This window comes from Schistocerca serialis, chromosome 3 (assembly GCF_023864345.2).
Source record: "Schistocerca serialis cubense isolate TAMUIC-IGC-003099 chromosome 3, iqSchSeri2.2, whole genome shotgun sequence".
NCBI classification, from domain to species: domain Eukaryota; kingdom Metazoa; phylum Arthropoda; class Insecta; order Orthoptera; family Acrididae; genus Schistocerca; species Schistocerca serialis.
Window position 1 is genome coordinate 11527509 of NC_064640.1, and position 14882 is coordinate 11542390.

Here is a 14882-nt window from a genome sequence, read left to right on the forward strand (position 1 = left end):
AAGGGGTTTCCGTGTCAGGAAATGAGGATGGAAATTACTGCAAGTGGACACTTCAATGAAGTTTGCCACAAAATATTTGGTAAATACCATGGATCACTGCAGATGTTACCATTGACAAGTATGCCGGGGACCACCATAGGTGGCGGATGGCCGCAAATGTCGCGGAGTTTATTCCATACTTGGGATGAGGGGGTGTGGGACTGCCTACATGATACCTATTCCTCCTAACACTACTCCTTCCTTTTCTTTATTAAAATTGTGCTTTCGCCCAGAGCCTCTTCAAAGATATTAAATTATCCATAGAAGGATGCTGCTTGTGCCGTTGAAGTGCCCTGCAGTGTTCCCTGATAGCTGTGGCTATGCCTTCAGACCACCATCGCACCAGCACGAGCCTGAAGAGTAAGGTATCTTGGCTGCTGCACATGAGTAATAGTATCAATAGCATCCTGTACCAATTTGTCAATATCTGTACATGACTGGTTGCAGAACTGACTGAAGGACAAAGCTTGCCACTCACCTTTCTTAAGCAACCAACATAGAGCATGTTCTGTGTGTCAGAGTGGAGAGGGAGATAATAATAGGAAAATGGTGGTTGTCACACAGATAGCCACGGACACGCCACTAAATGAGGTGTAAGATACCCAGGCTACAAACTGCATGATCAATAGCTGAAAATGTTTTTTATTTATTGTTCCGTGGGACCAAATTAAGGGGAAGTCTCCATGGTCATGGAATGAGTCAATACATGACATCGTAACACGATATTAGAAACAGATAAAATGAAATATAAAAAAAACATATTCAGGTGACAAGTCGTAAGTTTAAATAAAGAAAATCAACACTGTAACACTGGAATTTGCTTAATTTTTTAGCTCTTCCAGGAGCTCCTCGACAGAATAGAAGGAGTGAGCCATGAGGAAACTCTTCAGTTTTGACTTAAAAGAGTTTGGGCTACTGCTAAGATTTTTGAGTTCTTGTGTTAGCTTATTGAAAATGGATGCAGCAGAATACTGCACTCCTTTCTGCACAAGAGTCAAGGAAGTGCATTCCACATGCAGATTGGATTTCTGCCTAGTATTAACTGAGTGAAAGCTGCTAACTCTTTGGAATAGGCTAATATTGCTAACAACAAACGACATTAAAGAAAATATATACTGTGAGGGAAATGTCAGAATTCCCAGACTATTGAACAGGGGTCGACAAGAGGTTCTCGAACTTACACCACATATAGCTCGAACAGCCAGTTTTTGAGCCAAAAATACCCTTTTTGAATCAGAAGGATTACCCCAAAAAATAATACCATACAACATAAGCATATGAAAATATGCGAAGTAGACTACTTTTTGTGTTGAAGTGTCACTTATTTCAGATACTGTTCTAATGGTAAATAAAGTAGCATTTAGTTTCTGAACAAGATCCCGGACATGGGCTTTCCACAACAGCTTACTATCTATCCGAACGCCTAGGAACTTTAACTGTTCTGTCTCGCTTATAATATGCCCATTCTGTCTGATCAAAATATCGGTTCTTGTTGAATTGTGAGTTAGAAACTGTAAAAACTGAGTCTTATTGTGATTTAGCATAAAATTATTTTCCACAAGCCACGAACTTACTTCATGAACTACATTATTTGATACTGTTTCAATATTACACACAAGATCCTTCACTAACAAGCTGGTGTCATCAGCAAACAGAAATATTTTTGAATCACCTGTAATACTAGAAGGCATATCATCAGCACCGACCCTTGGGGAACGCCCCACTTAACGGTGGCCCATTGGGACTGAATATCACTACCACTCTCAATATTGCTTTCTGTTCTTAAAGTAAGAGGAGAACCAATTGTAAGCTACTCCCCTTACTCCATAATGGTCCAGCTTCTGCAGTAATATTTTGTGGTCAACACAGTCAAAAGCCTTCGTTAAATCAAAGAAAACACCTAGCGTTCACAACCTTTTATTTAATCTGTCCGAAACCTCACAGAAAAAAAAAAGAATATAGCATTTTCAGTTGTTAAACCATTTCTAAAACCAAACTGAACATTTGACAGCAAATTATGTGAATTTAAATGCTCCAGTAACCTTGTATATACAACCTTCTCGATAACTTTAGCAAACACCGATGGCATAGAAATAGGTCTAAACTTGTCAACATTATCAATGTCTCCCTTTTTATAAAGTGGCTTCACTACCGAGTACTTTAATCGGTCAGGAAACCGACCACTCCTAAACGAAAAGTTACAGATATGGCTAAGTACTGAGCTAACATACATAGAACAATACTTCAGTATTCTGCTAGATACCCCATCATATCCATGAGAGTTCTTGGTCTTTAGTGATTTAATTATTAACTCAATCTCCCTCTTGTCAGTATCATGGAGGAGCATTTCAGGTAACAGTCTCGGAACACTTTTTTCTAAGAGCACTATATGATTCCCTGTTGGGACTAGGTTTCTATTTAGTTCACCTGCTATGTTCAGAAAGTGATTATTAAATACTGTACATATATGCGACTTATCAGTAACACGGACATTCCCACTACGCACTGATTCTATATCCTCGACCTGTCTCTGCAGACCAGCCACTTCCTTTACGACTGACCATATGGTTTTAATTTTATCCTGAGACTTAGCTATTCTATCTGCATACCACATACTTTTTGCCTTCCTAATAACATTTTTAAGCATCTTACAATACTGTTTGTAATGGGCTGCTGCATTTAGATTTTAACTGTTTCTAACGTTTTGATATAATTGCCACTTTGTTCTACAAGATATTCTTATCCCTCTAGTCAGCCACCCAGGCTGCCTGTTTGTGCCAGTACCCTGTTTTGAACGTTCTAACGGAAAGCAACTTTCACAGAGCACGAGAAAAGTCCTGAGAAAAGCATTATATTTATCGTCTACTGTATCAGCGCTATAAACATCTTGCCAATCTTGTTCCTTGATAAGGTTTACAAAGGTCTCTACAGCAACTGGATCAGCTTTCCTAAACAGCTGATGACTTTATTTAACATGTGTTGCAGCACAAAAATCTTTTAGAGTTAAAATTAGTGCATCATGATCTGAAAGGCCATTCACCTTTTTGCTAACAGAATGCCCTTCTAATAATGAGGAATGAACAAAAATGTTGTCTATGGTTGTTCTACTGTTCCCTTGCACTCTCGTTGGAAAGAATACGGTTTGCATAAGATTATATGAATTAAGGAGGTCTACCAGCATCCTCTTCCTTGCACAATCACTTATACAATTAATATTGAAGTCACCACATATAACTAACTTTTTGTATTTCCTATAAAGGGTACAAAGAACCTCCTCTAGCTTTAGCAAAAATGTTGTGAAATCGGAGTCTGGGAGCTATAAATGACAACAGTTAGAAGTTTAGCTCCATTAAATTTAACCACACCTGCACAACATTCAAACACCTTTTCAGTGCAGTACTTTGAAACATCAATTGACTCAAATGGGATGCCATTTTTCACATACATGGCTACTCCCCCACACCGCAAAGAGCTCCTCGAAAAGTTGCCAGCCAACCTGTATCCTGGTAAAGGAAGCCTCTGAATTATCTCCTTATTTAAGAAGTGTTCAGATATACCAATAATTTCAGAGTCAACATCTATAAGCAGTTCACTAGCATTATCTCTAATACCTTGTATATTTTGATGAAATATACTAATTCCCTCATTACTCGGATACCTAAGCTTTGTCAAAAGTGGTTCCTTTGTTAGAGAGACTTCCCTTAAGCAGGAATACCTATCAGCTGATTTCAATCTAAAAAAGGTGCAGCTCTAACACCCACTACTGCAGGAATTTTCCCATGAGTGATCCCACCATCCCCACCTATGCTGTCACCTATAAGCTTTGCCAACCTCCCCTTCCCATACCTGTTGAGGTGCAGCCCATGTCTAGTGAAACCCATCCTGCTGATAGACTCCACCGACACCACTGAAATGTGACCCATGCTTTCTGTCATCAGCGCACCCCCAAGTCTCATGTTATTACGCCTGACGGCTGTATTAAGATGAGGCCGATCGTGACGCTGAAACAGTTCCACGAAATGCACATTCGTGTTGCCAGTCTGAGTGGCTATCTTTTCCAGGTCACCATCTATGTTATACTCTCCATCCCTATCAATACTATTACCAGCCCCACCCACAATCACTACCTGATCCTCTTTAGTAAAATCCCTACATAACCCCCCTATGTTAACAGTCACCTGAGCCAACCCTGCATTAGGCTTCACAATGCTGGTGACCTGGTACTCACTCCCCAGCACTTCCTGCAACTGCTGGCCTACACCTCTGCCATGAGAACTACCTAACAGCAGAACCTTCTTCTTCCTCTTCGACTTTGCAACTGTTCTAGGCACAGTAACTACTGAGGTCTGCTGCATACTTCCTACATCTACAGCTACTAGAGATTCCTCTCCACTAGACTCTGACAGTTGGTCATATCTATTGTAAACACCAATAGTAAAATTATCTGAAAATCTTCTTCTCCTAGCAGATCTCTTGCCAACAGCCAGCTCCCATTCCCCAACCCCCTTCTCCCTCCTCATCCTATCTAGCTCCTCCTGTGCGTTTTTCAACTGCACCTGAAGGGCACAGATCTTACGCTCCTGCTCCTCTATCAACTAACTCTTGCTACATAACCTGCAGTTCCAGGAGAGGATCTCACCAGAATGCCCACTGGCTTCCCCACTGCATTCCCCCCAGTGAAAATACTTCGAACAAGTCTCACACCGCAATCCACTACTCACGAACCTACGGCAAAGCCCACACTTCTCACTCATGGTAAAATTTTACTTTTTCTAAGTTCCGCTACTACAATAAGAAGATGTTAAAAACCTGGCTACAATACTCACAAACTTACTCTACAAGGGAAGTAACTACTATTATTAACAGTATTAATAAACAACAAATGTGAATATAACAAAAGACTAATACAGAAAGAGAATCAAACGTCTAATGACACAGTAACGAAGCTGAAAACAGTTCCCAAAAGGTTCTTCTGAAATTATTTCACCAGAAAACACCAAGAACACCGGTTGAAGACTACTAAAGTTCCTAAATAAACCACTATACACAAACAATTCATTAGTACTTAGCTTTCGATGCGCCGCTACAACTGCAACTGGTCAGCGCGGAAATTGTTCTGTGGGTCACACCAATATGGGTTGTAGTTCGAATGTTGAGTAGACAGACATTCAATTCTAAACAAGGTGTTCTAGACTTGGTCTCTGTGAGACATAGTGCTGCTGCCCCACAGATAATTATGGGCATTAGTCCCCCAATAAGAGGAAGGGGACAGGGAGCCATGCCACTAACTATTGGAAAGTGTCTGTGGGTAAATAAACATTACATATTGTCAACCGAACTGACAGGTCAACACTAACAGTCATGGCCTCTAGCACAGTTGTAAGGGGTAATTGCTCACTGAAAATATCAGAGCATATGAGGGCACAGATACCACCAGATACTCACTCAATGTTAACATGATTGATACAGTAAGGTTTGTAGCTTTTCTGAGCAGGGAGGTGTATTGCCGTAAACAATGTTTCCTGAAGCGCTATGCCAGTTATGGAGTAAGTAGCCATTAAATGACAGACTTTGTTCAAATGGCAATAGTGGCTGTTACAGTTACAGCTCCATTGAATGAGCATTGGTGTCAGGGTTGAGAAAGTGCCAAATGGAAAAGATGGATGTGATTACTTCGCTACCAGGTCATGGTCCACGAATGCATGATCCGTCACCCATGTGCATAGGCTCAACCGCTGCAGGGTTGGGGAGAGGAACATCTGAAGCCTCAGAAAGTACCTTATCTTTCTTATTCTTCTGAGACTTAGATTTCTGTGAAGATTTTGCTCATTTTATCTTCCAGGAGTGAAGAGGACTACTTTTCTTTGTCCCGCTGCCAGTGGTTGCAAATCTTTGTCTTGCGCAGGAGTTGGGGGTGGGGTGGCACCTTGACATGTGTCCTCATCCCTGACGCCAGAGGATGACTAGGCACCTCTAGTCGCACCAATTGTGTGTGAACCAATGAGGGAGCTGATGTTCCCTCCACCAACTGTGCGGCAGGCCCCGGAATACGACAGGGCTAGATGTCATACGAGACCTCGTCATCATGCGAGGTGTGGACTGTGACATGACAGTTGCTAAATTAGAGACCATATTAGGCGGATGAAGTCTTTTACACTTTTTCCTTGCATCCTGGTAAGACAAGAGGCCACCCGTTTCATACTCTCGAACTTTCTACTCCATCTTTAAGAATGAGCACAGTGGTCAACAACGAGGGTGCAGTTCCGGACAGCTGACACATTGAGGGGGTTGGTCACAAGGACAGCCCTCACGGGATGCCTGTCCACCTAGAGGTAGCCTCATTAGAACAGCAGGATGACATGTGTCCGAACAGTCAACACTTAAAACATCTCATCGGAGAAGGGAGGTAATTCCTGACAGCATACCTACAAACCGTGACAAACTTCTCGGTAAAATGTTGTTGTTGAAGCCTGGGATAAAACCGCGTGTCCACTCCATTATCCTCGAGCTCCTTCTGGATGCGGTGAACAAAATGGACTCCACGCCATGCTAGATTAGTACACAGTTCACCAGTTTGTAGCATTGGGGCCCGATGGAAGATAACACCTTCAATTCTATTGAGCTTGTTATGAGGAGAAAAGGTGACTGATTTATCTCCTAACTTGATACACATCTGAAGTGCCAGTGATCGGTTGGCATGCAATGTTTTGGTCAGCACAGATCCATTTTGATCATCTCTATTGCCGAAACCTTCCCCAACTGATTTACCCTTGCCTGGCTCTTGTCTTGAGGCAAGGCCGATGATGGAAATGCCATAGAATTGTAAACTTCTGTATTAAAATCACTGTTCCTGACTGATGAGATTGCTGTGTTGCCATGGCCACCACTAATCATCCACCCCGATGCCACTCACTCCAATCAGAGACTTTCCCTGTGGGCAACACCCCGCCAAGTAAAGGCCACCTGGAACAGTAGCTGTTGCCCAGAGTCCTGGTACCCCTTGGTTGACACAGGGAGATCATAGCTCAGGCATCACCAGTGCAATCCTTGTGTTGTCACCGGGAAGGTAAATGGCAACCCCACCATGGCAGGCTGACTCTGCACTGGATTTCAGGTGTAGAGGTAGATCCACTTGATTGGTAGGTGCAAAAGATAATAGTGCACAGTGAGAGGTAATGCACCACAGTAAAGCATCTTTCCCCAAACGGCCCGCAATTCAGTAAAATTTGGAAAGTGGAGGTGAAACCCGAAATGGGGACCAGAATTTAAAGAGCCAAAAAAGGTGAGAGGAGAAGAAAAAAGTGAAAAGAGTGAAAATGTTCAAAAGTCCGAAGAACAGTCACAAGAAAATATATATATATATATATATATATATATATATATAAAAAAAACCCTTGATGCAATAAAAAAAAAGACTCCTCTTAGTCGCCTCTTACGAACAGGCGAGGAAGGGCTGCGAGTCTAATCTAGCGCCCCCAACAATGCAGGGGGGCCCATTGGTGGGTGTTGTATCTAAATAATCACTCTCCCTTCACGCATGTGTTGGATGCAAGGATGACATAAATGGACACGGGTGGGTGAAAGAATAAAACTGTGGGAGAAGTGCAAAAGATATTTATCATTTCAGGGCTGAAGAGATGGAGACTAAAAAATATTGGAGGATGTGATTAAACTTTTCCAATTGACGATACTGGTTGCTGCGAGTGGTAGAGCACTGTTTAACACAGGTCAGTGGGCATGGATGGAGTATTAGGATTATGGTAATAGATGACACAGCAAAGCCATTTGTGCTCTAATGTGGGGGATAGTCATGAGTCTCCCTCCCTCCCATTCACTCACTCACACTATAGATTCTGAAATTTGAGCATGCAGTTGAAATTGTCAACCAAACACAATTTCAGTTTGCATTTGAAGTTAATTCTATTATCTATCTAAATCCCTATACCACTGGGTGCATGGTCAAAGACTTTTACAGCTGAATACCTTACTCTTTTCTGTGCTACACCACAACTAAGTGAACGACAAGGTAAGTAATTTCTCTCCTAGTATCATATTTACTAATATTACTATTGTTTTCTAACTGTAACTGACTGCTGACAACGAACTTAAAAGGGAGTAAATGTACTGTGACACTGTTGTTAGTATGCTGAACTGTTATAAGAAGTTCTGCAGGGAGGGACACACCACACATTATTCTTAGTAGAAATTTCTGAGCAACAAACATTTTGTTTCCTCAATGACAAGTTACCCAGAAACATGCTGTTGTAAGACATTAAGTGAATGAAAATAGAAGTAAATCAACTTTTTGACAGTTTCATCTCTAAAATATGTAATTATCTGTAACACAATTGTTGCACAGCTTAGAAGTTTTGAGATCTGCAACATGGGGCTTCCAGATCACGTTCTTTTCAGTATAAAGAATTTAGAATATTCTGCTTCATTTATTGATTTACTCCCATGCATTATTTCTAATGGTGTGGTCAGGCATTATGCAGTACAGAATTGCATATGCTGTGTTTTATCTAAGTTCAGTGACAGCACATTTGCAGAGATAGGGTTATTAATCCTCGAGAAAATTTTATTTGCATTTCAAAGCACAACAGTTCCTCCATTAGGCTTGTTTCTAATACTTGCACCATTTACAAAAATAGGTATTTCACCTTCTTTTAAATCTGATGGCAGATCAATCGTATATAACAAAAACAGAAGGGGACCCAGTGTACCAGTATCTGCAATACACCTGCAGTGATTATTCCCATTATGTAGATGACAATTCAAAGGGTACATTCCCTGGGTTTCTTACTGTGACACTCTGCACCCTTTTAGTTAAATAAGATGAAAACCAAAGAGATCTATGTAATATTGTAGCTTATCTAAGAGAATACTATGAGCTGCAAAATCGAATGCTTTTGACAAGTCACAGAAAATTTAGGTAGTTGTTTGCACAGATGATTGCATACCGTGTGAGGCCACACTGTGCAGCTATTACCAGTGTTAAACAAAAGGTTCTGCTAGTAGGTATCCAGTTCAATTAAAATAAAATGGTCTGTATTTACTTCTGGGGGAAGATGTGCTCCAGTAATAGGGTGCCTCAAAATCACAAACATCCAGTTGCTTACAGAGTGAAGATGTTCATACGGTCTCAGGTAATACCAGCATTTATTTTACTTACTTTCTGTTTTTACTGCATATGTACGTTAACAGTACCAAATGGTCATGAAGCAGTCTGCTATATTAAGCGAACAACAACAAAATACAGATAACAACAACAGTGGATAGTATGTTAAGTTCAAATTCCACATAATAAGCAGGTAATGGTAAGGTGATGCCTTCAGCAATTGTTAGGAATCATCTTTTAGGTCAGTAATATTTGCAAGGGTGGTTAGAGCAATAGGAAGTGGTCAGAATATAGTTTGTACGAAGACTCACTTGCGCAACAAAATTTGACGAACAGATGGTTTCAGACATGAAACACCCATTTTCAAGATTCCTACAAGAAGACAAAACCTTAGGTTAGTGACTTTAATGTGTGACCTCTAAACAAGGTACCTACTAATAGAATCACTTACAACTAGCAGTGAAGCCACCACTTCAAAAAAATCAGAGATTTTACAAAGAGTTTGTATGAGTCACTGCATTGACGTGTAAGGTTAAAAGTGCATAGAACATAATAAAAATCAATCTCAGCTAATCAACAATAAAGTGCACCTCCTATTCTTGTGACTGCTTCAGAATGAAAAGATACTCCTTACTACGCACGGATGTATACTTTCTGCACTTGCTTGTTTGACTCCAGCATCCACAACTGCCCAGAGATAAAGTGACAGCATGCCCCTAGCAAGCTGCTATGTGACATTCTTTTTGTTGCTTGTGATTAGATACTGAGCCTGAAGGCCAACATATTCTTTTCACTGAGTAGACTCTGGGAGGTGGAATAAAAACTTACTAATTTTGCAAATGGCTCTGAGCATTATGGGACTTAACAGCTGTGGTCATCAGTCCCCTAGAACTTAGAACTACTTAAACCTAACTAACCTAAGGACATCACACACATCCATGCCCGAGGCAGGATTCAAACCAGCTACCGTAGCAGTCGCGCGGTTCCGGACTGCGCGCCTAGAACCGCGAGACCACCGCGGCCGGCACTAATTTTGCAGTTGTCCTGTTTATTGAGTAGTGGTTCAGGTTCTCTCTTCTTCTTGGCAGAAAATATTTCCACTTCTGTCAGGGTATAAAGTAATTTACCTTCTCTTACCCTGTGCAGGACTTTTAAACCATTTTGTGTGCCTCCACTGTTGTGGATTATATAACCAGATTTCTCACAGAGTTTCCATACTGATATCAGTAATCTTGTAACAGGTCTTTTAACACATTCTACAGTACAATTAAGACTATGTACCACATATTATATCCTGTAACTCACTTGGTAGTAGCAGGGAATGATCTGAACACAGACAATTCTTAACTGTAAAAAAGGGTTGATGCCTATGATTGTTTACAGCACTGGCCATTTTACGGTATATCAAAAACATACTATCAAATTCTTACTGTTTTGCCTGAAAAACTTTCAAATAACAAAATTTTGCATTGCAGTATCCATTGACTTCTCAGATCTAATAAGAACAACAATGGAAAACACAGGAAAGAAATACATAGTTGTGTATATGAGGTAATGTTGGATACCTTTAAAGCTGAGTTATAATTAATTATCACAATGCAGCACTTTTTCTGAATTATAGCACATAAATGACCTTTCACAGCCATGGAATAGTCCCTCAGCTTCTACAGAGCAACTGTTCCTTGCATAGGTCTATGAGGTTAGGTCTGTCAATGGTAAAATTGTATGCTTCTAGTTAGATTTGAGCACTACGAAACTTGAAAAATTTGACTCTATTAGTACATAGACTTACAAAGAATACGAAGAGAAACTACTCACCAAATACAAGTATTTGCATGTCTCACTAAGAAAGAAACTTTCCATCCGGTCCTCAAGACTCTTGTCTAAAACATTGTGAATGGTTGCATAACCACATTCTGTACGTGTATAATTGTTGAGACTTCGTAAGATTTCCATGCCCACATGCAAATAAAATGGATTCTTTGTTGCCTATAGATGCAAATTAAAAATTACACACTGAAATTTTCAACCAGAATAAAACACAAATCAAAGAGCTAGTGAATAGCTACTCTTCATGATCATCATCATAATGCTACATCTCTTTCAGTAGCTACAGCCTATTTAAAGCAGAGCAAGAGATATTCAATAAATGAAAACACTCAGTAAATTTACAAGCCATGCAATGAAGGACTGTCAGTAACAAAAAGTGTCAGAAATATGCATGTTACTTATCTAATCTGCTGCCGTTATCTTTATGAAGTCTACACTGAACTGCCAAATGTATCCCCTGTGTATATTATACATTGTGGCAAACAATATTAAGTATGTGTAACAGATTCATTTATAAAACTTTACATAAATAATTTAATTAAATTAATAGTTACAGATCTAATACAGATAAAAATAAATCACATTCACAAAAAATAAGTATAAATTCTAATTAATGTAAGTATGTATACACAAGATCACAGAAGCATCTGCCTATGAATCAATACAGCAAATTGTAATACCTGTATTTTAGCTGTTGCAATATATGCACAGTAGGCAATCAGTTGTATGTGGAAATTTGCATGAAAGTTGGCTGTTTATCAAACGATTATTAACTTATATAGTTTTTAATGTACATTTCTTAATGGAATCTGACAAAAAAATAATCCACAGGTGTTTAATAACCTCTATGATTTGTATAAATTATTCCACTCTAGTATCTCAAGGTAAGACTACCCTAAGAGGTAGTCTACTAATCCACATAACATGCTCAAGTTTAACTCATATCTGTTAATTTATTGCTCAATCAAAGCAAATAGTAGATGTTTATATCCTTTCAGAATGCCTTCACAAACAAGCAGGGAACTTTAGAGAACAGGTGGAACAATCTATTATCCTGTCAACCTTAAGACAATATGGTACGTTCAATCATTTTCTTTGTGTGCTAATACAGCAAACAATAACAGGTGTCGTACTTCAGTACTATCTCTACTAGACTCCATATACTTTGCAATCATAAATAGTATCACACTAACTGTTTTTGATACTTTAACTGTCTGGGATAATAAAGAATTTATGACATGTTGGTAGCTGGTTTTCAAATATTATTCTTAACTGTCAGGATGATGGAATAGCTATCTTGCTTGTACATTCATGAAGGTTCTTACTCTTATTACATGGTAAGCTACTATACATTTCTTCATCTTTAATTCCAATCTATTTTAAAACCAAATGCTGGTTCAAGATAATTCATGAGATTCATACAATGTATGTAGAATATGAAGTTATGAACTTGATACACTGTTTACTGAACTTTTAGTGATGTTATTTAACTCGTTATTAAATATGACACACAGTACAACATGTTTATGTACTAATACTCTCACAGACAGAGACTGAAATAAACTGTGATTTTTGTTCCTTTATTTTAACAATGAAATATTGTTCTGTTTATAAGTTCATGTTTATCAAAATATATTTTCATATGTCATATCCTCAAGTATAGCTCTGTAGTGAGTCAGGTGTCACACTTTGTAAATAATTAAATTTTTGTATTCACATTAGTTATTTGTCTGTAGCTCCTTCTTCATAGCTTCCTGTGCTGTGCTTTTCAAATTTTTTGATTACTGTTGATGTCACAGACACACCTTGTATAAGTGTCAATTTATGCACAAGTAGAATCTTCAGCTTGACTTCAATATTCTTTGATTTTTTTTATTTTTTTTGTTTTTGTTTTTTTTGTTTTTCAGGATACAAGAGATTATGCTACTGGCCCTGTGCTTTGACCAGACAGCATTTTGCGTTTTGTAATACCACTACTTTCCTGCATTTTATAATTTTGATACAGTAAAAGGATAATGGTGATTTTGATATAAATATTGTGTTTGGTCACATGACCTGTAATTAATGTTATCCTTATACAATGCATATTTGGTGGTTGTATGATGATTGTTTTTTGTTTGTGAACTTTGAACACACTGTTTCTAAGTACGATCTTTTTCACTACATATAGGTCCTCAAGGACAGTCTGTTGTTTGATTAAAACTGGTAATGTTTCAATAAAGAAGTGACATACAAAAATTGTGCCAAATCGAGGTTTTTGAAAGTGTGAAATAATAAATGCATTGGTATGTAGTCTGCAAAAATCATCACTATGTGGACAGGCACTAGCTCATGCAAATGGATGACAGCCTACATTACTGAGCTCTTTACAGATGTATGCTAACAACTGTTTTGGCTTACCATCTTTGCTATATTCCTGACTTTGAAGGCTTTCTTTCTTTAATAGTCTTTTCCATATTCCTCGTGATCTAGGTAGTAAAGTAAAGGTTCATGTTTTCTGTGACACACAAAATTCTACAATTATCCCCAATGGTGTGGGTGAAGCACATGTACTTCTTAAACTAAGTCCAGATCGGCAACACTAAATGGCCACATACTCCAGGAACCACATATCCAATAAATCTGTATTCAGCAATTGCTGGCCAAGCACTATGATGCGATCATCACTTACCACCACCCAAGAGGCTTTTTGAATCAATACTGGTTACCACAGAGAAGGTCAATTAATTCAAGGTACATTGTGTTTGAAACCAAAATATTTTCTAAAATTTAACTACATATAAATTTAATGATAGAGAACAGTAGTTCTGTAGTACATCTTGTCTACAATTATAAGGAGTGCCATATTTGGGGTGTGTGGTGCCCCTGTGCAGTAATTTATTTTACACCCCCCCCCCCCCCCCCCACGCACTTCCTCAACATATTTGTTTATGGACAACCAGTAATAAAGCTATGTAGTCATTAATTTCAATTTGAAACTGTACTGAAGAATTTAAATAATATAACACAAAGCACTTGTGCAAGTTCAACATTCAAAAATAATAAAAGAACTACCACAGTTCAGGAGCCCCTTTTACTGTAAAAATACTGCAGAAACATCGGACTTGAACACAATATATGGTAAAAATTCAAAGAAAACCGCTACAGTTTAATACCCTTTACTAAAATACCTTCACTTAAATGTTTAGTCAGTCTGAAATGGATGATACAATACCATTTAACTGAACTTTTACAAAATTTAGTAAATTTCGAAAAATGACATCCTTTTCACTTTTTTTAACTGAAAACTCATTTATCACTTCCTCAAAATCCAGACTGTCACATGCCCAATACTATGGCTAATACTCCAAGACTGACCAGTCATTCTTTATTTTCTGCTGTCCATATGTAGCTCAGAAGAGGACCTTTCAGCACTAGAGTTTGTTCCTGGAGTACAGTCGTAAATCTTGAATGTTATGTACACATTTGGATAATAATCACCATTTTTAACCAACATTCTACAGAGAAATGAAGGAGAGGATAACCTGTCACCATCATCTTTTGTCATTGGCAACAGACAGCTTTTAAAATGTATACATTCTTCACCAAAGTTGTACTCTATGGCAGAATTTTAAACGGCTGTAAGTTTCTCTACAGCATCATAAATATTAACAGCTTCTACTTCAGTGATATTCGAGAGAAATGAACCTCTTAGGTTACATTCTCTGTAAACATTAACTCTCTTCTGTAACTCATCCTGAAGACTTTGTGTAATCTTAGAATATGACAGTTTCATTTTTCTCCAGATCTCAACACAATCTGATCCTCCTCCTCCTCCTCCAGGGCATTTGGGTGGTTGTTCTGAGTCAGATGATTCATCAAAGAAACTCTTGGGTTTAATCAGAAGTTTCCTTTT

The 14882-nt window shown here is 38.7% G+C and overlaps 1 protein-coding gene and 1 long non-coding RNA gene across 3 annotated transcripts in view; one reads left to right on the forward strand and one right to left on the reverse strand.

Annotated features, from left to right (window-relative positions):
- The window catches only part of LOC126469672 (uncharacterized), a 47956-nt gene extending 34808 nt beyond the window's left edge, over positions 1-13148 (forward strand). The window contains exon 3 of the long non-coding RNA XR_007586044.1: positions 12895-13148. This is a non-coding gene — a long non-coding RNA (uncharacterized LOC126469672). The remainder of the gene's footprint in view (positions 1-12894) is intronic.
- LOC126469670 (ER degradation-enhancing alpha-mannosidase-like protein 1) overlaps positions 1-14882 on the reverse strand; it is a 201057-nt gene that overhangs the window by 14812 nt on the left and 171363 nt on the right. For both annotated transcript variants that reach the window (XM_050096819.1, XM_050096820.1), the window contains exon 8: positions 10976-11146. In XM_050096819.1, the coding sequence (XP_049952776.1) occupies positions 10976-11146 (171 nt within the window). The remainder of the gene's footprint in view (positions 1-10975; positions 11147-14882) is intronic.